General features: G+C 41.0%; 1 protein-coding gene across 3 annotated transcripts; it reads left to right on the forward strand.

Annotated features, from left to right (window-relative positions):
* The first annotated feature begins 120 nt into the window (after positions 1-120).
* On the forward strand, positions 121-18,975 carry Apip (APAF1 interacting protein). Of its 3 annotated transcripts, none has more exons than XM_028766997.1 (7): positions 121-290; positions 9,579-9,679; positions 13,149-13,197; positions 14,480-14,597; positions 15,299-15,434; positions 18,071-18,238; positions 18,783-18,975. In XM_028766997.1, the coding sequence occupies exons 1-7, from the start codon at positions 237-239 to the stop codon at positions 18,880-18,882; spliced, it is 726 nt and encodes a 241-aa protein (XP_028622830.1). In that variant the 5' UTR covers positions 121-236; the 3' UTR covers positions 18,883-18,975. The 3 variants fall into 3 exon arrangements, with proteins under 3 accessions (XP_028622830.1, XP_028622832.1, XP_028622831.1); XM_028766998.1 differs by having other exon boundaries at positions 183-290; positions 15,362-15,434; positions 18,783-18,891; XM_028766999.1 differs by lacking the exon at positions 13,149-13,197 and having other exon boundaries at positions 122-290; positions 18,783-18,972.
* Positions 18,976-24,043: the final 5,068 nt, after the last annotated feature.

The raw sequence follows: 24,043 nt of genomic DNA on the forward strand, positions 1-24,043 counted from the left end.
TCTGCACCTTAGGACTGGAGGACTAGTCCTTCTAGCACCGCCTCCAACCTTCAAGGGCACGCCCACCGGTTGGCCTGCGTCGCCGTAGACTTTCCCAATGGGCGAGGCCCTCTCAGACCCTGCCTCTCGCTCTTGCTCCGCCCCCCAGGCTGCCTGCTCTGCTGCCTAATAGCGTTCCGGCGGACCGCTTAGACGTCGAACGAGCGTAGGGCGGATAACCGAGCGGTGTTAGAATCATGTCTGGCTGTCAAGCAAAAGGAGACTGTTGCTCGCGACCATGTGGCGCGCAGGTAAGGACAGCGGTCTACAGCACACGAGGTAGAGGCACGGTACGCGGGGTGGGGCTTCAGCCTGGAGCTCTCGGCGGCTGATCCCTAACCCAATCCGGGCCAAAGGCCCCTCTCCACGCTGGTAGGGCTGGCTGCTCGACCGGAATTGTCAGGCACCGCAAAGACAGCACTCTTTTGGACAGTTGTCCTTGCCTGCCTATCATGGAAATGATTGTTCTTTAAGGAAACTGGGCCCTCGGGGAGCATGAGTTTTTCTTTCAATTAAACGCGACGCAGTCTTATGGAATGCCTTCTAGTGCTAAGAAAATGGTGAACTAGAGAACTAGAAGAATAAACATTTTCAATACCAACTGATAAGCGCTGCAGAAGACTCAGGGGAAGTCCACAAAATTATCTCCCTTTACTAGCCTTTCTTCTAGCTGAAGGTCTCAAAAATAAAGCACAGGAAATTTTTAGTGCAGAGCGTCTGTGAACTATTATTGTCTTTGAATAAGTGGCTTTTCCCAAATTCAAAAAGAAAACCTTGAAGTTAGGCAAGACTGTGAGGGAGATTTTGCATATAGGACACAGGTCCCTGATGGCCATCCCTATATATGCAGAATGAGGAAAGTAAATGCAATGTATCAGAATTAAGATGCACTGAGCAGTGGTGGTGCACACCTTTAATCCCAGCACTTAGGAGGCAGTGGCAGGCAAATTTCTGAGTTTGAGGCCAGCCTGGGGTCTACAAAGTGAGTTCCAGGACAGCCAGGGCTACACAGAGAAACCCTGTCTAGAAAAAAAACAAACCAAAAAATAAGAAAAAAAAAAGATGCATTGATAGCAGAAATGTTTGTCACTCCTTATTAGTAAATCTTGGTGAAGGTCATCATAGATATACAAATTTATTTTTCATACTAAGTTTTGTGCCAGATCAGCAAAAGAACCTGTGATCCAAGAGCTGTGGTTGAATTTACCAAGAAAATAGCCACACACAAAAAAGAAGCTGAAGGTGCTTTTCAAATGCAGAAGGAGAAGTAGGTAGTTTCAGATAGTGATTCGTCAAACACTTGAATACGTAGCATTTTAGATTGGCCCATATTTTGAGTAAACCCAAAAGAAAACTACCATATACCTTGACTGGAGATCACATTACATGTCTCCAGCCTTTTCTTGCTGTGTGGAGGTATGGACGCATTTTCAAATTATGCTTTTTTGAAAGAAACTCAGAAAGTCATATTCTGTGTGAGATCTGTTGATTTAAAAATATTGGCTTGAGTTCTAAGTATTGTACAAATCAAATAAATGACTTCCTGTAAGCCTGATTTAGTCTATGTCTCCAGGAGTTACTATTGCTGTGGTGAAACACCATGACCAAAGCAACTTGGGGAGGAAAGGGTTTATGTTGCTTCCATCTCTACTTTCCTGCTCATCATAGAAGTCAGGGTAGGAGTGCAGGCAGAGCAGGAACCTGGAGGCAGGAGCTGATGCAGATGCAGTTCAGGGGTGGCACCACTCACAGTGGGCTGAGTTGTTCCTTATCAATCACTAAGAAACTCCTCTATAGGCATGCCTTCAGCCCGTCTTATGGAGGCATTGTCTCAACTGAAGTTCCTGCCTCTCAGATGATCATAACTTGTGTCCAGTTGACATTAAACTAGGCAGCATGGACACCTTACTCCTTTTTTTCTTTGTTAACTTTTATGTATCCTTTAAGACATAGCGATGTGTAACCTGCTTGGAAGGCTTCCCCAACAGTGAATAAAACAACCCAGCACAGTCCACAAGATATCAGTTTGAACCATTTGATATTAGCCTTTTCTTAATATGAGAAATATCTTAATGCATCCAGTGTTTATTAAGCAAAGCACTGTAGTGGGTAGGTATAACTAACCAAGAACATATCTTCTTAGAAAACCATGCCTTGGGGAGAAAATCCAGGAAGCTTGCTTGCTTGCTTTTTATTTTTTTAATTTTGCCTCACCTATCATGGTGTCCTGTGAGTGTGTGTGTGTGTGTGTGTGTGTGTGTGTGTGTGCATGCGCATATATATAATGACTGAAGTTCAATTTGATTTGGTCTGATTCAGATTGCCCTATGTGTTAGAGATTGTTAACACGTTATTAACAACACACAGAGCACAGCTGGGATTCTGAACAGAGGTAAGTTCCAGAAGACACAGCAGGATTCTCCCTCTTGTAGGTTTCTGAGAAACACAGAGAGAAGGCCTATGTAGTTAAAGAGTAGTAGGTGTTTTAGTCAGTTTGCCTCTGATTCCCTGGACTGAGGAAAGGGAAAATATTTGTCCCTTTATGACTACAGAATCAGAGCAACTTGCTTGTCAGTTCACTATACCAGTGAGGATGACAAAGTCACTGCAGGGAATCTGCTAGCAACTAGGAACTGGAAGCAGAGGCAGCTTCAATCTCTCCCTCTTTCCATCTACAGTATAATTTAAAAGTATATAGGTGTATTGTCTGGGTTCAAATCCTGGCCCTGCTGTCAGTTACCAAGTAGTCTTAGACAAGTTAATATTTTAGTATAATAGTGCTGGTATAAGGATAAAGTCATCCACACAGCTTTAACAGTAGTACCCGACCCAGAATAAGCACTTGGTGATTCCTGTTGTTGATAGATCATATTTACCAACACCTTGGTTCTTCTTTTTGTTTAGGCAGTTGCCCCCTGTTCTCCTAATCTTACTGTCTGTTTCCTAGTGGAAGAGAACCTATTTGTTAGGCCATAGCTCCCCTATGTCTCCCATCTCCTCTTGTCCTCTAAGTCTACCTCATAGCATATGCTATCATTTGGATATGAATGTCCCCAAAGGCCTATATGATAAAAGCTTATCACCCAGTTTTGCACTATTTGGAAGTACAAGATGGGGATCCTTATGTCATTGGGCATGTGACCCCAAAAGGCAGGGGACACCTTATGTATCTTTTATCTTTTGCTTCATGGCCATTAGGTGTGCCATTTGTGCCACCATGTATCCTTTACTATCGACATCCTGCACCCCACCAAAGGCTTAAAAGTCAAAGATACAGCTGACCGTGGCCTGGAACCTAGAAAACTGTGAGTCGAAGTAAACCTTATGTTAACTATTTCAGGTATTTTGTTATAGTGTCTGAACAATGACTACTACGTGCAATAGGACATTGTTTTTACTGGACAATTTTTACGTCTGTTTCCTTATCTAGGACTCGCTGCCATAGGAACATTACTGAAAGAGTCTTTAGGATTTTATGCCTGCAAACTTCATTTACTTCCAAATGAAGCAAGTGAAACCCACTTTGGACCAGCTTCCAAATACAATTCTTAAAAGCATTTGTTACTTAGGGAGGCAGTGAGATGGCTCAGCAGGGAAGAGTGCTTACTGCCAAGCCTGACAACCTGTGTTCTGTTCCCAGGACCCACATGGTAAGACAGAACCATCTCCTACAAGTTGTCCTCTGACTGACCACACAGCTGTCATGCACACATACATACGCACACACACATGCACAAATAACTAAATAACAAATTTTTAATATGTTACTTAAAGTAATTAAGGCTCACTTAATTTACAGACACTCTTAGCCTAATAAAACCCTCAGCCAGAACACTGCTGGCTACCTTCCTTGTGCTTCTGCCAAGGAGCTGAGCGTTGTTCTGGAATGTTCTACAACTATGCTCATTCGCCTTGTTTCATCCTGATTAGTTCACCCTCAGAAGGGATGGAAATTTCCAAAGTTAAAAATATATCCTGCTTCTCTACCTTCACCCACAGAATCTAATTTGTAAACAGTTCTGTTTCCTGAATTGTCCTGGGTACCTGCACAGCACATTGTCACCACCCTTCATGAGTTCGAGCACCCTCCCCAATCTACAGCTTCTACTTCTGTGACGCCCCAACCATTTTCTGCTATACACTAACTGTGTATAACATCCCATAACTGTGAAGTTCTTTACTAGATCAAGCTCCTCAGAGTGGATCATATCATACTGATATTTTTTTCTTCAGGACCTAACAAAACTGACAGTTTGTTGAGTGAAGTATATGATAAATGCCAGGAGACAAGTGCAAAGAGCAAATGCTGTCACATAGAATTGGAGGGCAAGTGGCCGCATCTTGCTGGAATAAAAGCTGACCAGCAGGATTTGAGAGAATTGCAACATCTGGAGATCCAGCACCAGCAACAACAGTGTAAACAAAACTGTCTTCTTGCCTGGAAGGAAGACATAACTTAGTTACCTATTGATGCACAGCAAACCATCCCAAAATTTAGCAGCTGAAAACAACACTGACTGTGTCCCATACATGCTGAGGATTGGGAATCTAGGAGCAGCTGAGCTGAGTGCTGGCTCAAGGTCTCATGAGGCAGCACTCGGGCTGATGCCAGAGCAGTTGTCACCTCAAGGATGGACTGCACAAGGAAGGTCTGCTCACCCACATGACTTCTCAGGCCATGGTGGCCTTCTGCATGGGCTGCCTCAGAAAAGAACAAACAATCAGAGAGGGAGGGAGGGAGGGAGGGAGGGAGAGAGGGAGGGAGGGAGTGAGGGAGGGAGGGAGGGAGGGAGGGAGGGAGGGAGGGAGAGAGAGAGAGAGAGAGAGAGAGAGAGAGATTGAGATTCTGAGATCCAGCATTGAAACTGCATACCTAAGTGGTACAGGAGCTACGTCTGCTGGAGTCTGTTGGCATGTGGTGCAACCCCAGCACCATCAGGATGCAGAGATCCCCGAAAACCATCTTGTAATTGATTCCATACAGAGTTTGACTAGAACTGAGGGATTTATATAAACCAATAGTGAAAAAAAAATACTCAAAAAGTAAATTAGGACATAAAGGGACATCATAGATGAAGGAAGTAGTGTTTGAACATTTGTTGGTTTAAGGATCTAAGCTCAATGATCAAGGTACTATGTTAGTTTAGTGCTCATAGTAGAATGGAGGATGAAGTGGAGGAGAAGAAAATGCAAGTAAGGACATCAAACTGGGATAGCATACCTTCTACCTCCAAATGTCAGTCCTGGGGAACACGTTTATTGGAAATACAAAGAGAGAACAATGAAAATTAATTGCATGGAAGTTAAAAGATTACCGTTTATACTGACATTATTTTCATTACCATTTTTTAATGTTTAAACTCCATGTTTTAATGAAGACAGTGATGGTAGATAGTTAAAATAGAATTAGTGTCATTACTTGGCAACCACAGGTCATTCCCTAAAATTAATAAAATTACCCATGGGCCTGTGAGCTGAGTCAATGGGCAAAGCCATTGCTTCATAAGCCTGTTGGCCTGAGTTCATTCTCTGGAGCCCACTAGAAGTGGAATGAGAAAACTGACTCCACAAAGTGGTCCTTTAACCTCCGCATGTGTGCTCTCACCCCTGGTAATAAAAGAAAGAAAACTGGGGTTGAAATTCAGAAGTATAGGAATCACTGATCCATATAAGAAAACCGACCTTTAGAAAGTATCCCTGACCTGTCAGTAGGGACAAAGCTGAGAGCAGGCTCTGCTTTGAACTCCTATCAGTGTTTGAGTGATGGAAAGAAGCCTCCCAGGGTGATGAAAACCCAAAAGGGCTTTTGGGAGAAGGTGCCATTGCATAGAAACCAGAAATGCACAGAACGAGGTGAAACCTCAGGTAGAAGCGAATCGAAGCCACGCATGCTGGACCTTCTCCCTTCCTGGATGGAGTCTTGGGGAGGATGGTGGAAGGCTGAGGCAAGCAAACCCCTTGATGGACTGACTGTCTTGGGGTTGTCGGTAGGCTGGTTCATTAGCTATGCACACTGTAGAATAGTCACAGCAATGGAAAGTTGTCTACACTGCAGATTCTATTTAGTATTACCCTTTGGATTTTGTCCAATTTGGCTTTATTTGAAAATTCAGAGTTTCTAATTATTTATGCCCAAGTGTATTGAATTCTGTTTTGAAAAAATTCTAACACATTTTTACTGCTTTCCATATTAACGGCTAAATTAAATACCTTCAACACTGTCTTTTGGGGACAGTATTGAGGATCAAATATGGTCTCTTGCTTATGCTAATTAACATATGATTTACCACTGAACATCACCCCTCGCCTGAAAGTTTATTTTATGTTTATGACAGAGTCCTCCCAGAGGAAAGCCCAGGTCCAGATATGTGCTGGTGTTTTAAGGTGAAGAAAAAGGAAGAAATAGAAATAAATGGAGCCACTGTTAGGCATAAATACACATTTCTGTGACACAAAGGTGAAATGTCTTCAAAGTAGAATGAAAGCTATCCACTTTCATGTCTGTAATATGTTCTGAATGTCACTGAGTCTGTTTCTAACATACCATAGCATCTCTTCTATTCACTGTGGTGAGTCATTGGCTTCATGTCATATGGGTGTTATGCTCACTGAGAGCCAATCTCACAATAGCTGAAAGGTACCATTGGCATCCAGGGTACAGTGGGCAGTAAGCCTTCCCCAGTTCCGAAGATAACATGTTCACGTTCACACTCTTAGGCTGCACAGGTTAAATGACTATTCCTGAAAATCAGCAGATGTGTGGCTGCCAGGCCTCCATTACTTCCCTGTAATGGTATCTTGCTGATCTGAATGGCTGAGGGGACAATAGCAGGAAGCTGGCTAATTGCTCTAATACCTCAATACTAGGGAAAGACAAAGGAAAAGGGGGATCTATAATAATAGACCATTTTCTGTAATGTTTGCAATTTGTTGCGCAAATTTGGTCTTAATGATTGGAACACTGCAGGAGTCTTCCCATTAGCTGTATTTAATATGTAATTAAAATATCATTTATGTTCCCCAAAAAAGGAAATAGCAAATTATATGGGGCATAGAAATTTTTTGGCTAGATTCCTTGAAAAAAGTTAAGAAACCCATTTTAATATTAACTTTAAGTAATTAATTTGTGTTCAAGAACTTTACCTCTTTATAGCGGAAGGAAGTTAGTATTGTGCCACATGGTTTTCTGTGGAGTACTTTTACTGTAGACACTTTTAAATTTTATTTTAAAATATCTATACATGTTTGCAGCTTTATGTGATATGTGCATGAGCATGGGTGCCCAAAGACTCTCCAGTAAAGATGTTGGGTCCTCTGGGCTGGAATAACATTGATTGTGAGCTGTCTGACTTGAGTGCTAGGAACTGAAACTCCAGGCTTCTGCAAAAAAACAGTACAGGCCTTAACCTCTGAACCATCCCTCCAGCCCCAAATTTTATTTTATATTCTCTCTCTCTCTCTCTCTCTCTCTCTCTCTCTCTCTCTCTCTCTCTGTGTGTGTGTGTGTGTGTGTGTGTGTGTGTGTGTGTGTGTGTGCATATTGGTAGGTAGATATATGCACCTGCAGGTGTCTAAGAAGACCAGAGGCTTCAGTACACCCTGACACCCTGGAGCCGGAGCTATAGATAGTATCGAACCACTTGATGTGAGTGCTGGCAACTGAACTCTAGTTCTTCCAAGAACAGTGCATGCTCCTAACTGCTGAGCCATCTCTTCAGCTTTGTGCTGTGTGTTTTATCTTCATTTCATCTCATTTGATTCCTCAAAGTGTTCTTAATGGTTGAGTAAAAGTGAGGCTCGATGTCTTAGTTAAGGTTTCTGTTGCTGTGATAGAGCACTGAGCAAAAGCATCCTGGGGAGGAAAGGGTTAATTTCTGCTTACAACTTGTAGCCCATCATCCAGAGAAGTCAGGGCAGGAGTAGAAGGCAAGAACCCAGAGGCAGGATCTGAAGCAGACACTATGGAGGGGTCTGCTTACTGCTTTGCTCCTTGTGGCTTATATAACCCAGAACCGCCAGCCCAGGGCCAGCATCACCCAAAGTAAGCTGGGCCCAAACCAATCATCAATCAAGAAAATGCACCACAGGCTTGACCACAGGCCACAGGTGGGGACAGTTTCTTATTTGAGGTTCCTTCTTCCTAGAGGACTTTAGCATGTGTCAAGTTGATGTAGAAACTAGCCAGCACACTCAGCATCATGTAAACAGTGAATTAAGTATAATGTAGATTGAACTTCTTTGCTAACTCCTAAACCTGTGTTGATTTTTACACAATCTCTGGCTTTCTCTCATACTCTGAATTTTATATTTTGAAGGCTACTTTATCAAGCTATCATTCATACTACTAAACCCATATATATATATATTCATACTCAAACACAGTGAGGGGGAAGAAGAGAGAGGGGAGGGAAGAAGACAGAAAATGAGAATCAGAAGTAAATATTGGGAAACACAATTCTAGCTGAGGATCCCGTCTGTTGGAATAATGATTTTCCTCTGGACTCAAGAATGATTTCTCCTTTACCCAGGGCCGCTGTCCGTAGTCAGTTATTTGCTGTGCTTTTCTCTGTTGCAAGGATTTCTTGTTTGCCTTTTCCTTGAGACTGCAGCCCACTGAGTCTTGGGTTTATGTGGTGATTTTCTGGGTGGTGAAGTCTGGAGTTTATCTCAGAGTTCTGATGCTTGCCCAGCTATCAGAATGAAGCTCAGAGACCCCAGGAGTTTTTGCAGGTGCCTTGAAGTGAAGGTCAGCTCTGGAGCACCCTGCTCCCAAGACATCCACTCTTATTCCTTGAGGACTCCTGTGAAGTTGCACTGTCCACTTCATCCATCTCTTCTGAAATGTCTGTAAACATGACTTACTAGGCCGTTGTTACTTGCTTTCCAGCCAAGGCTGCATGTGGTACCTCCAGAACGGAGCTTGTTGTTTTTCTCCTTTTGTTTTCTTTAAACTATTAAGAGAAAAGCAGGGGGAAACAAGCAACATCGTTTTCCCAAAGACGTAGTTATTGATTGGAGTTAGACATAGAAATAAGCTTGATGTTCCTCCTGGCCTTTATTCACATGGTCCCTTAAAATGCCTTCATAGAAAAGGATTGTGACTGCTTTGGAGTAGAATTTGCTTACTGATTGTTATTTGCTTGATTTTAATGGTCATAGTACTTATTATAATTAAATAGCAGAAGATCTTTAAATCACTTTGGAGAACAGAACATTTTTAAGATAAAATTGAAACTGCCCCAACACAGACTGTGTTGAACATGTAACAATCATGAAGTCTCATGTACAGTGTTCTAGCAGGGTGTTCTGTGTGAAGCACTTAGCTGTGTAGCCAAAAGTATGTTCCTTTTAGTAGGGTCATAGACCCCTGGCATTTCCCAGCCTTGTTTTTACAGCCCGTTCCATAGAGTTAAACCCCTGTACTGATCAAATAATTGCCAAATAATTAAGTAAATCCATTTTCTAACTATTAGAGAAATGTCAGCTGGAATACACATCTTTAAAAGAGTCTATTTAAAAATCATTATCTTCTGTTTAAGGACAAGGAACATCCCAGATTCCTGATCCCAGAACTTTGCAAACAGTTTTACCATCTGGGCTGGGTCACTGGCACTGGAGGAGGAATCAGCCTGAAGCATGGGTAAGTTTCTGGCTGATCTCAGCTCTGGGAGTTCTCTATTTCAGCAGATCACAGGTGGTGTGTCCAAACCCAGCTGATAATCAGTTTAATGTGGTACTGAAGCTGTATACTTTCTAAATGATTGGTGGATGTTTGCATAACCCAGTGGAACCAAGGAGCAGAAGCAACAAGTAGAATAAATTCCCAGTTGTTCACTGGGATAATTTGGTCCTCTCTCTTTGGAACACCAAAGGTAAGTAACAGTCCACCACAGTAGTTGAAGATTTATTTCAAAAGTTCAGAGAAATAGTCAAAAGTCACTTAAATAGAAATTATTAATCATTAAATTCTAATTAAATTAAAAAATCCATGTTTACTGAATTCAAAAACAGGCCATGTGCTGTTTTTGAGCAGAGATATCATGATTAATAGGCCCAGCATAGGCTATCTACGCCTTTGAGCCACTGGGTTTAAACTGTCGCTCAATGAATTCAGTGAGTGTCTTGTTGTCAAACAGATGACAGTAAACACACAGCACTGGCGGTGATTCAAGGTGACGCCTCCTTCTACTGGACTTTCTGAAATGGAATTGATATTTTCCTTCTCAAATGTAGGAGTCCTGTTACTGGAGGCTAGATTTTATTCTGTGTTCTAATTCACCTTTTTTCTTTAGCAAAATTGGGTCATTAAAACATTTATATGTTGAGTGTATATGTACTGATATGTATGTATATATGTGTACATATATGTATGAATATGTATCCATCAAGGTATCTGCATTTTATAATAGGAAATGGGTTGTAAAATAAAATCAGAACATCTTGAACAAAAGGAGTTTTATTTCTTTCCACAAAATAATTGCTTTGTAATTTCATCTGCTTCAAATTACAGTGTCATTCATGAAATATTAATTCAACAGTGGGAAATACCAAAAGGTGACTTAGTCAACAGCTTTTACAGCGGTGGATATGAGAATTCTCTCAGTACAGATAAAGCGTGTTCCCTGATGGCCTGCACGTCTGTGTGTGCCCCGTGATCCTATGCTCCATGCACCATCCATCCCCGTTGCTAATGTGTCACTTCAGCTTTGTTCAAATGTTCAGACTGTTTTGCCTAAACTTTCAAGTTTTCTTATGCACAATATACCTGAAACGGTCAATAATTTGTTCCTATTTAAGAAGTCAAGTGGCTGTAATTTAATTTCCCTGATGCATGATTTATTTCTGAATGCTGCCTTTAGTTAACTACTACTTATTTGCATGTGCAGAAAATGTCTTTGTATGTAATAGAGCTCCTACCAAACTGAGCTAAAATACTCATTTCTGCCTTTTTAAAAAATAGGTAGAGCAAAGTTAAAAAGCAAGAAATTGTTCAGGACTTCTAGAAGAACTTTACTGTTCCACAAACTGATTGTGTGTGGCCAACATAAACCATTTATTGGCACATCTCTTAATATGTAATCGTTTTTATAGCACTACAATCAATTTATAGGAAAATTGCATCATAGGTAGTTTGTTATTTTTAATAGGCAAGGAGCTCCCCCTATGGGCCACAGGTGGGAAGAGCCAGAATTTTAAGGTTTCATTTGGCTGCTTTACAGACTAAAATGGCTATTTTTAATAAGGCATTGAATGCTATCCCTACTATTTAAATGACTTTATTCACTCCTATTATTCAGCTTCATGTTTGTGGTGATAGTTTTGTCTTCTGTGTCTGAATCTCGGTGCAAATAAAGTTGCAAAGACATGTAAATATAGTAGGTAATGTACTAGAATCACATAAACAGTAAAGTCTTTGGGAATATAGAAATACTGACAGGTTTCAAGGTTTGACTGATAATACCACTCCAGCTTACATGGTGGGCGTGTGTGTGTGTGTGTGTGTGTGTGTGTGTGTGTGTGTAAAGGGAGGGAGGGAGAGAGGGAGGGAGAGAGAGAGAGAGAGAGAGAGAGAGAGAGAGAGAGAGAGAGAGAGAACAAGCACAAAGATAGGGATTGAAGCTGAGCACAGGCATAGGAGTCATCAAAGTAAGTCCATGACGCTCAGCAGCCATTGCCTTTCAGCAGCCTGGTCTGTAATGTTTAGATTCAGCATTTCCTGTTTTCATCAATATGTGCCAGCCACACTAAACGTGTTGTATGCTGTTAGAATCACATTTGATTAACACATATTGTAGATGAGCTCCCTAGATACAGTGATCTTTAATGAGCAGAGGGTAAATAAAAGTAGACACACTTAGACACAGATGTAGCATGAGTTCTTGTTTTTGTTTGGTTGGCTGGCTTGGGTTTTGTTTTTTTCCTCTTGTTTAGAATGAGAGCAGGGAGTATAGAGAAGTAAACTCCAGAATTCACTCTTTGGAACTTCAAATTTTGTTTTGTTTGTGGCTTATAAAACCAAACGATATGTTATCTCCTAAAGCAAAAGCTGTCACTTTTATTTTTCTATATTTCTTATTTTGTGTTAGTATTGACATGTCAAAAATTTACTTAGTTTGTCTAAGAATTACTGAGAGTTGATCAAAGTCTAAATTAAATCCCATTTACAAAGACAACAATACAAACCAATACAAACGGACAACACAACTAGAATTTCTCTGTGTCCACAAGGCTGGCATGCTGATGTCTGTGGCTGTGCAGGGTGGTCCCTGCCCTTGCTAGTGGCTCGGGAGGGGGCCTGCCACACTGTTGCCTCCAGCAGCAGAGATTGAGTGAAAAGGAAGTGTGTGTGTGTGTGTGTGTGTGTGTGTGCTCTCTTTGTTTCAGATATTTGCTCACTGCATTCCCAGACTGGTCTTGAACTCATGATCTTCCTTGCTCAACCTCCTAAGTGCTGTGATTATTGGCTTATGTAACAACACTTAATACCCTTTGTGCATTTCTCATGTTTTGTGATTGCTTTACTATCAAATAATCTCCAAGATTTACATGCTTGTCATAGAGTTAATTCTTCTACAGTTACCCAGTGTTAATGCTGTAATTTAGCAAACTTTCCAGCAGAGGGCTCTGCACTTCATGACTTCAAGCAATAAATTCAAACCTCATTCTTTGCAATGCAGAAATGTTCTTAATCAGACATTTGTTTTGCCTAAATTTTAGAGTTATTATATTTTGCATAGGATACTGACATTCTATTCATTCATGCCAAAATATGCTAAATACTACATATTCAAATTTATCTATCTTCGCTCTAGTTGTCTCCTTACTGTTGTTTTGTGTGTGCGTGCACCTGCATGCACGCCATGAAAAGAAACACATATATGTGAAAGCAGGAAAGACAAAAGTAAATAACACGAGTTTGCTTTGGCTTTCAGTGCCTCATAGTATCTTAGAACTCATTCTCTGCACCCTAGCTCCTTCATTCAACCAAGCAGCCATTTGTGGCTTGGTGTATAAAGAATATTAATGCTTAGACTGCAAGGCTACAGTTTATTTGTGCAAAACCAGAAATTTAGCTAAACAAAAACCAATTTCTATATTTTTGTTACCAGCAATGAAATCTACATTGCTCCCTCAGGCGTGCAAAAGGAGCGCATTCAGGTATGCTAAAGGATCTTCCACAAGCCCCCTACCTCTCCTTCACCGCTCTTCCCTGAAGCGGAATTGCTTCTGAAAGGTTGTGTTAGTTTTGAAGGGTGGTTCTGCTGTGATCATTTAAATAACCAATTAACAAACATTTGCTAAGTAACTATTAAATATTTGTTAAGTAATTACAGTTTTTTTTGTAAAGTAGCTAGTATGCTCCACATAACCAGTGTGTGTTTTAAAATCTCCTGGAGAAGTGGCTTACTGGTTATGAGCGAGCGAGTGCTCTTAACCTCTGCTCTTGCAGAAGACCTGGGTTTATACAGTGGCTCATAACTACCTATAACTCTAGTTTCAGGGGATCTAAAGCTACTCCTCTGACCTCTCAGTGGGCCAGGAATGCACAGGGTACACATACATACATGCAGGCAAACACGTAAAAATAAATATTCAAAATCTCATCCAGAAAACTGTAGCAGGCAGCAGTTAGAAGCATGATGCCATCCCACATTTATCAGATTAGTGATCTGGGCCCACTGATGGACTCAGGTCACACAAACTAGTTCATATTTTCAGTGGCAAAGCTATTCCAATTTAAAAGGGGGAAATTCTGTTTCATTTTGTTTCAAAATGTTGGATTGACACATTCCTGAATACGTGAAGAATAATGTCATTACTGAGTTTCTCAGGAGATGAGAAAATTCTGACACCCATCTGCAGATGTTGATTTCTTTATATGCTTTTTCTGAAAAATAGTTGTGAAACAGCAGACCTAAGTCTATGAACTAACCACATCATTACTTATCTAATGGTTTCTACATCGGACTTTATCGCTCAAATTCTAAAAGAAGTGATTTTTAACTCTCAAAGGGTTTTGATAGTATAAAACTTTATTTTTTAATTTTATTGGCTTGCACTTCAGTGTTGTGCCTGCATGTTTACCTGTGCACCCCATGTGTGTGCAGTTCCCATGCAGGCCAGAAGGGGGCATCGGGTCTGCTGGGACTGGAGTTAGAAGGTTGAAAGCCCAGTATGGGTGCTGAGCACCACATCCAGGTCCTCTGAAAGGGCTTGCAGTGCTCTTAACCACTGAGCCATCACTCTGGCCACAGCATAAAACTTAAAAAAAATTTTTTTTCCCAGTACTAAAGTTGTGGGAAACAAACATGAACATTTAACTTGAATGTTAAGCATATTTGCATATGCAAATACAAATACACACGGTAGAGACATTCTAAGTGGTTTTTTGTTTTTCTTTTAAGAAAACCTTGTTTTCTTTTTCTCTTTCTATAAATAGCCAGAAGACATGTTTGTTTGTGACATCAATGAGCAGGACATAAGCGGGCCTCCAGCATCTAAGAAGCTTAAAAAAAGCCAGTGTACTCCTCTTTTCATGAATGCTTATACCATGAGAGGTATGCAGAAAGGAACTGGTGTAAAGAACATTTGCAGAGTCGGCCTCCCTAAATCAAAGTAATTATGACCTCAGTTAACAGCTCTTGAGTATCTATGTGTACAAGAACTTGAAATGTTTCAACCCGTCTCACTCTCTTGTCAGCCTATGAAGAAGGTCCAGTGTTATTCCACTTCCCTGATAGTTAGTTCTTGTCAACTTGACACAAGCTAGAATCATCTGGAAAGTGGAACTTCAGTTGAGGAATTGCCTCCATTAGACTGGCCTGTAGGCAAGTCTGTGGGGACATTTTCATTGACATTGACTGATGTGAGAGGGCCCAGCCCACTGTGGATAGTGCCACTCCTGGGTAGGTGGTCTTGGATTGTATAAGGAAGCAGGCCGAGCAAGCCATGAGAGCCAGGTAGGTAGCGGCATTCTTATATGGCCTTTGCTTTAGTTCTAACCTCCAGGTTCCTGCCTCGAGTTCCTGTCCTGACTTCCCTCAGTGGCCGGAATATATAAGCCGAGTGAACCCTTTCCTCTCGTTTGTTGGCTTTGGTAGCATCTTATCATAGCAATAGAAATTAACTGGGAGACAGTCTTACTCACCACCAGCTCCATAACCAAGCACAAGTACATAGAGTTGCATGGGGATATACGTTGATTTTCTTTTAAAGGCGTAAGTTCTCTCCACTGAGCATCTGTCCCTTCATCCTGCAGGAGCAGGCGCAGTGATTCATACCCACTCTAAAGCTGCTGTGATGGCTACCCTTCTGTTTCCAGGACAGGAGTTTAAAATTACACATCAAGAGATGATCAAAGGAATACGCAAATGTACCTCGGGAGGATATTACAGGTATACTTTTTTTATTAAATTATTTGGCATGCGTTTTCCCTTCTCTAATAAGTCAGACCATGATCCTTTTAAGCTTCTAATGAGGCGCAGTGGGATCTGTGTTCAGTAATACCCCACTGAGCATTATATGTCCACATGCGTTCTCGGTGACAGACTCCTCCTCCCTTCCCCAGCCATGGAGAATTATTAGCAATACAAACAATAGAGTGTTTGCTCTATTAATGTGAACAAAAGTCTGGTCTAGAATGTCTGTCAAAACAGGTGGGGCAGCCCCTGTTTTCAGCACCGAGAAAACAAGATCTCACCCCACTTTGTCTTCAGGAAACTTGAACTGGGACCACCATTAGAAGTCATATTGACTTAATGTATTTCTAGAATATGCTCCTGATTGTTTAAAAAAGAAGAAGAAAGAAAGTGAAAAGAAAACAACTGTCTATTCGTTTTAATTAGATAGATGACTGTCTTAGTCAGGGTTTCTATTCCAGCACAAACATCATGATCAAGAAGCAAGTTGGGGAGGAAAGGGTTTATTCAGCTTACACTTCCATATTGCTGTTCAGCAGCAAAGGAAGTTAGGACTGGAACTCAAGCAGGTCAGGAAGCAGGAGCTGATGCAGAGGCCATGGAGGGATGTTACTTACTAGCTTGCTTCACTTGGCTTGCTCAGCTTGCTTTCTTATAGAACCCAAGACTACCAGCCCAGGGATGGCACCACCCACAAGGGGCCATCCCCACTTGATCACTAATTGAGAAAATGCCTTACAGTTGGATCTCATGGAGCCATATTCTCAACTTAGGCTCCTTTCTCTGTGTTAACTCCAGCTTGTGTCAAGTTGACACAAAACCAGCCAGTACAATGACTGTATTTCAAAATTTGTGATGTAACTGACATAAAATTGTAGAACAATGACTTTCTAAATTTAAGTAAATCCACCGGTCTACAAAAATGTAGTCATTATATATAAATCTATACTTGAGTGACTTGAAGAAGCAGGTTCCCAGAACCCAAGTACAAGTTGAGCCATGCTTTTGGTTAGTAGCATTCTTCTGAACCTTCACCCTTCTTAATTTCCTGCAGACCCTGGTTCCCCCTCCCCTTTAGAGGAGGGTCCTCCTTGTTACAAAAGACACCATGTGACTTACTGTGACTACAAGGAACAGCTTGGACTTGTTTAAACCAGTGTGCCGGGAAATTCATTTGATTTGATTTCCTTGGCTGTTTATTGTGTGCCTAAAGCCATCCTCGGCACTATGGAAATTATGCAGAAAAGGTAAAAGTTAAAGCAGTAGAGTATGGGCTGAGCACTCACAAGGCTCTGGGTTCAGTCCTCAGCAGCAGAGCCAAGCAAAGCAAACAAAGTCAGAATTAAGCACTTCCTGTTAGCAGGTGAGGTGAGCATTCATTAATGTAGCTGCCATCAATTTTGTAAGCACTGTGCCCACGCCTTCTAGAGTGCAAAGGATACTGAGGGTCGGTCAAAGGACTTGTTTGGAGCTACTTGAAATGTATTTAACTTGTGAGAATCAATGTCCTGTTGGTGAAGTGAGGGATGGGCTTGAATGTGTTTTCCGGTTTCACTGTGCTTTGAAATTATTTTGTGCCTGGAAATATTTCTGACTGTGTGGTGTATGCTATGGGAAAATACAAGTCTGCGACTCTCCTGGGTAGTGTCAGGAAAGATGTAAGACCAGCAATTCACTCTTTCCACACTATAAATAGTGTATAATTACTTCTGTCTGAACTACAATGGAATCATGGGCAAGTCTATACTACTATGATAATTGTTGCCCAAATTATTAATCACACAACATATTCCTAGTCTATGCCTGCCTGAAAATGGTCATTTCTGATAACACTTTGAGCATACATACTAAGTTTACTCACTGCTTCAGTGAAAAGGTAGCGTGAGAGAAATCCATGATTAAACAAACACTTCTCTGAGTTGTCATTGGATACAAGAGACCTCAAGAATAGACTTAGTTTTACTTGTAGCCAAGTTGCTTGCTTGAGCCTTTCTATTTTCTCACTTTATCTCATATATTTACTGAGGAAAAAACTAGAACGTTCTAATACAGCAGATTTGAGATTATTCTGAAAGGATTATCATCACCATGGTAATTGTTGCTAGAAGGATCTTTCTATCCTGGTGCCACAAACCACACCCCTATTGATTGGTTTGCCTGTCAAGACATTTTAGTATTCTGCCGAGAAGAAATACAATGATTTCTTTTTATATTGTTGGGAAATATTCCTACTGTTTAACATATGGATCAATGTCTCTTCCTTTCTACACTTCTGTGTGTGAGGTGTATCATTTCCTATCTCATGTTTAAAATGTTATGATTATCTTTTCTTCAAGGAAATACTTGTATGATCTTGATTTCTTTGTTAGGTTCTGGTATACTGTACAAGTTTCTGCCATTTAAACTTAAGGCTGCCTGCCAAATTCCAAAGGTATCTTTTGGCATAGATATTTATTCAAGATATACAGAATTCTTGCAACATCTTGTTTTGAAGTTGGAGAAGTTGGAGTGCTATTTAGAGATAAAGAGTATATGACTCGTTACTAACGGAAAAAATCAAAACTAGAGTATTGATACTTTAATGTCGGAAAATGTCTTGTTCTGTCTTGCAGATACGATGATATGTTAGTGGTACCCATTATTGAGAATACTCCTGAAGAGAAGGACCTCAAAGAACGGATGGCTCGTGCCATGAATGAGTACCCAGACTCCTGTGCGGTTCTTGTCAGGCGTCATGGGGTGTACGTGTGGGGAGAAACATGGGAGAAGGCAAAAACCATGTAAGACCAAATCTGAGAATCTTTGGTACAAATCACACTCAGAATGTGGAAAGGAACACAATACGTTTAGGATTTAGAATGAAATATGAGTCTTTTATGTGTTGTTGGTCAACTGGTTTCAACTTTAGTAATCTGTCATTGTTATTTGTGGAGAGCTGATTTTCATTCTGAATCATCAAGGGATATTGATTAGATCAGCTCTGAATTAGGAAGTCTCTGTGAAGTTTGCTACAAAGCAAAAGGAGACAGATCCTAAATAATAAATATTTTATTTAGAAAATGTAGTATGTAATATTCGTATTTTATGTACAAAATAAATGTAGCTTTATGTGAGTAGTATATTTGCTAAGAAGTAAATGGTGTAGTTGCACAATTCAGTGTGATTGCAGGTTAAAAATTGTTGGGGTCAAATCAGAAAAGCTTTGATATGAGATAAGTAGAAAACCATAGGAAGAGCAGAGCGGAGCTGACATTGGGAGATGCGGTGATCAGGAGAGCTCTGTCCTGACACACATGTGCAGGCCTTTTGCCTTGTCTTCTACAGGTGCGAGTGTTATGACTACCTGTTTGACATTGCTGTGTCCATGAAGAAGATGGGACTGGATCCAACGCAGCTCCCAGCTGGAGAAAATGGAATTGTATAATGGAATTGTGTAAGCCAAGTGGGTGCCTAAGTATCTCCCACAATAAAACAAACTCAATCATGCCTTAAATAAAGCTCAGCTGCTTTTAAATAAGTTGGAAATTTTCTTGATGTCACTAATTTGTCACAGAATACTACCAATGGTCACATATACTGAATACTACAGTTAATCTCCTCTGGCATTAAATATTTGCTTATATTTTTACAGATTTGGATTACAAGTAGGTAGAATAAAAATTTATTTTATTTAGTATTTTCTCATCTTAAAGATTATAAGAGAAAAATATTTGCCTTTAAGTTAATTCCTTTTGTATACATTCTCAGAAAATTCTCTTTTATCTTTAAAGCACTGGTAATCGTAAAATTTACTTGACATTTTCCACTTATTTATGGGATAAACATTTTATTTTAATTTGATACATAAAATGTACATGAACTATTTAAGATTAGTGTATCCTTCTTACTTGATATAAAAATAATTGTATAGATTTTCCTATATGCTGTAGAACTTCTCTAGACAGGCTAAGTAAGTACCCATTATCTAAAATCCAGAGTCCAAAACTTTGAGTACAGACAACAGAGTCTCAGATGGAATCCACACCTTGCTTCATGTGGCAGGTGGTTCAATGCATTAAGAGCATTGTGTGAAATTCCCTCCAGTCTAACTTGACTGGATAACAAATGAAGTCTGTGTTTATTCTTGGTTCCCATTCCTAAGATACCTCATTCCATATTTGCAAATATCCTTGTATCTCAACACTCAACCTATAACGTGATATAGAGCACTTACTGTATATTGCCATCAGTTATAAGATTTAAATTAAATGATACCCAATGCAGGGTTTTCAGTGGAGTAGGCAAGCATTCTACTGCTGAGCTACGCCCCAAACCTGTTTCTAATGAGAGAAGATGATCACTACCATCACCCTACCTGTCAGGTCATCCACTTCCAGATCATTCCCTTCATCTATTCACTCAGACTTCCAGACCCTGTCTCTACCCATTCTTCCTTTATATCCTTGCTTCTTAAAAAAAAGGAAGAGTGCATGGACCAGTATTTGTACTCTTCACAGGGAGCATCCTAACCCTGACCTCAGTCACATTCACCTAAGAAAGACCTTCATCTTGGTTAAGCTGCCTAGTTGGCACCTGCACCTAAGCAAGAAGGCCTGATGGAGAGAAATTAACACCTATGTTGAGTGATGTCATCTCAGACCTATGACCACGTAGCTCTGGTGAGCACTGGGTCAAACAGTCACTCCAAGTATCTAGTAAGTTCGTTGTGCCAGCTTCATTAATGTTCTCCTCACTGTTCTCATTCATTGGATTTCCAGCATCACCAACTCTCCCCTCACTCCTGGAGACAGCAAGTAGACATCCCAGAGAACTGTCTCATGGTCCCACTGTAGGCCAGCCAGCCTCTGTGGCTGGAGCCATCTTTTTCACTTCCTTCAACTGGGTGTTCTCATCTTCCTACTACACCTTGGACTTGTTCTTTGACTTTCCCAAGGCCTTTGCCTTTGACAGGATTCTTAAAACACATGCACCACATACAGGCATGTGCTACCTTGCCTTCAGCCTTCACCCAGCTCTAACACCTATCTACTGTTCAGCTAGTTTTCTGGTCTCCCACGTGGATCAGTCAGCCTCCACCACACTATTGGAACAGCTCTACTCAAGAGCAGCCACTCTCCCTGTGTGCTCGCCCTCAGAATGCTGTCCCTGCCATACCTTAAATAAAACCAATCTCTCCCTGAAGACTTTCCCTTGAAGCTGAAGTGACACTTCTTCCTGCTCTCATCACTGGGCCCAGATGTGGGATGAGTGAATTCTTTAAACATCAAAACACAAACTTTTACAAATAGTTCCCGCCATCCACTGTGTGTGTGCATCTTAGCAAGACAAAAGAAACACTGCTGTGTTACTGTCAAGTGAGCCTCAGAGGCTGCTGAGGGATTTTATTATCCCCATTCATTCACCACACCCCCTTTCCAGACAGCTGTTTCTTCTCAGACTAAAAACATTTCCCTGCATACTCTGTGCTAATGACCTTGACTGCTATTTCAGTGAAATGGAGAGAACGTCCATGGGCTTTCCCCCTCTGCATGGTTGCTAGCCCTCCTGCCCCCTAAGACCATGTCTCCTACTGATACGATATGTTCAAGGTTATCATTGAGTGATTTTCTGTCTCCTGCATCATCAGTTTGGTCTTCCTACTAATTCTTCGCCTTAAGCACTTGAGATGTCCATCGGACCTGATGGATGCCTCAGATCCCCTGAGCTCAGGATACTGCCCTTTCCTCTGTTCTTTGATTCAGACTTAAAAAAAAAAATAAAAAGTTTGCTCTTATTGCTCCTATGTCCCAGTCCCTTTTCTCTCCCAGGTTTGAGAGTTTGACTGGTTCTTTGTCTTTATTACTCAACTAGAAGTATTATGATAACCTCAATGGTGATTACACAGCTAAACTTGGAGACAGGTTACTTCTGGCCTCACTCTCACCCATGAGCGCTGGCCCTCTCCGTTCTCAGGTTGCTAGGATCCGCACAGAGCTGGTCCTTCTTCAGCTCTGTAGTCTACATCATTGCTCGGACAACTCTTCTTGAAACCTGTTCACTGATCTCACCTATTTTCCTGGTGAAGCCCATTTCACCAGCTTCACATGCAAGAACTATTTGCAATACAAGCCTTTCACTGCTTCGCTGTTAATGCTGGCTCAGCACCCACTGCTTTTGCTTGTTCATTCGCTTTTTACTTTATGTACTGCAGATGTGCTTTAACAGATTCCTCTGCTTTAGCCACTGCTCCCTACCCCTCACCCCAAATGTGTGTCAATAATCAACACTCTCTCTCATCATCCTATCATGGAGGTCATCTAGGGTCTCTGCTCCAAAGCCTGTCTTCGGACGACAATCCCACACTCTGCCCATTCTCCTAGAGCGGTGGTTCTCAACCTTTCTAATGCCATGACCTTTTCCTCACGTTCCTCATGTTATAGTGATCTCCTACAATAATTTCATTGCTATTTTATAACTAATTATGCTACTATTATGACTCTTTTTTGTTTGTTTGTTTGTTTGTTTGTTTGTTTTCGAGACAGGGTTTCTCTGTATAGCCCGGGCTGTCCTGGAACTCACTCTGTAGACCAGGCTAGCCTTGAACTCAGAAACCTGCCTGCCTCTGCCTCCCAAGTGCTGGGATTAAAGGCGTGTGCCACCACCACCCGGCTAATTATGACTCTTAATCTAAATATCTGATATGTAACCCCTGTGAAAGGGTAGTTCAATTGCCCCCCCTCCCCAAAGGAGTCATGACCTACAGGTTGAGAACCACTGTCCTACCAGTTCATTTGGTGAGCCTCACATACTCTACTCCAATCGCTGGAAACCTTGAGCCTTTACATTTTCAAGGCACTTATTTTTTTTTCTTCCCTCCTTTTTGTACTTTGCTTCCACACATGTACCTCTTTCTCATTCTATATGAGAATATTCTCAATAAAGACTCATTCGTGTCTTTAAATGTTGCCTGGCCTCCGTATTTGGAACCATATCATATCCCTCCTCACACAGAGCTCTACTTCTTACTTTATTTTTGGTTTTGTTTGTTTTGTTTTTAGTTGTTTTAGATACCATCTCACTCTGTAGTCTATGCTGGTCTCGAATATTCTAGCCCAGGCCAGCCTCAAACTCACAGTCTTCCTGCCTCAACCGCCCTAGTTCTGGAACTATAAATGTGAGCGACCACCTGGCTATCCTTGCCTGCTCTGATTTTCTATAAAGTGCTTATAACCAGCTAATATGCTATAACTGAGTTCTTTGCTGTTTTTCTTTACTTCATAGTGTGAATTCCACAGAGGTAGGAATTCATTTGTTCCTCAGTGTATCTCAAGCAACATTCAGTAAATAGTTGATAATAAATATTTGTTGAATGAAACCATCTTTCCACCAAAACTTGAAGTCAGTGCTCTATATTTTACTTTTCAAAAGAGTTACTAGTGGTGGCTTCTTCTTAGAGGTGTTTCTCTAGTCTTTCATAACTCCAGTTGCCTGTGGTGTCCTACTTACCTCTTAGGTCAGTTCAGTAGGCTTCTTCTCTATCAGACTTCTGATCTTAATCATACCCCCTTTCTATGCTTTTCTTCTAGACAACATCCTTCAGCGAATAGCTCTAAATAGTGCCTCTTTGCTGAAGATGTTCTGTTTTCTCGTAGCCTCAACTCCTCCATTCCACTCCAGACAGTTACCCCATAGCTCCTACCCAGCACCATCCTTTGGCTGGCTAGCTGATGCTATCATCTTGACTCTACCAGACCCTACAGTGCCATTGACTTTTCTTCTCTGTGCTCCATTACCTTGCTTCATCTCCAGACATTTTTCTTGAAACTTACTCCAAAATTCCTTCTGAGGTAGATTCTATTTTATTCATTATAAACAAAATAAAAAACAAAAATGCCTGCCATATCATAAGTACTCAGTGAATCTTTTCTTAATTCTTGATGGAGATCTCGCCACTGGGGAAACATAGTTTGGGTCACTTCTGCTTACTTCCACTTGTCTTATTTTTAGAGCAGCACTAAGGATGAGATAAAGAAAGAAGATAGTGCTTAATTCATGGTAGCTGTTAAGTTAATGTTAGTTACCTTCCTGTCTGTAAGTCCCACTTAATACAGAAATGGTTTGTTCTTTTAGACTAGTTTATAGAGTGCTTGGGATCAACATAATCTTTCAAGATAGGTATTTCCTCTGTTTGAAGATGATATTGAAGCTCAGGAAATAAATACACAGAATATAAACAAAGGAATATATGTAAACATCTCAGCACAATGCCTATCAGGTATTTGGTGTGCTCTTCAAATATTAGCTTCTTTCCCAGGAACCCCTAGTCTAGCTTTCCTCAAGGTCATTGACATTCAGATAAACCATGGAAGCCACATTGCACACCTCCAGTAAACCTGCGATGGGGTTTGGAGAACTGGTAAATGTTCACCACTTTTGCCTTTCCCTTTTAAGTAATAGGACCCATTCTTGAACTGAATGAAAATACAGCCCAGGAAAGCTGTTTCCCAGTGTTGGCATGGCAGTGTTCAGTGCTTTGAGGCAGTAACAGGTGTTCTTCCCCATGGCCCTGAGCTCTTCTTCTCTCTACAACTTCTTCAAATAAGATA

The sequence above is a fragment of the Grammomys surdaster genome, unplaced genomic scaffold, assembly GCF_004785775.1.
Source record: "Grammomys surdaster isolate TR1022 unplaced genomic scaffold, NIH_TR_1.0 170, whole genome shotgun sequence".
NCBI classification, from domain to species: Eukaryota; Metazoa; Chordata; class Mammalia; order Rodentia; family Muridae; genus Grammomys; species Grammomys surdaster.

Bases quoted from the DNA above. Each gene is read 5' to 3' on its own strand.
- Apip (XM_028766997.1), top strand. From the start codon at position 237: ATGTCTGGCTGTCAAGCAAAAGGAGACTGTTGCTCGCGACCATGTGGC. The intron at 291-9,578 runs GTAAGGACAGCG...CTTCTGTTTAAG, and splicing joins CGCGACCATGTGGCGCGCAG to GACAAGGAACATCCCAGATT. The intron at 13,198-14,479 runs GTATGCTAAAGG...TTCTATAAATAG, and splicing joins TGCAAAAGGAGCGCATTCAG to CCAGAAGACATGTTTGTTTG.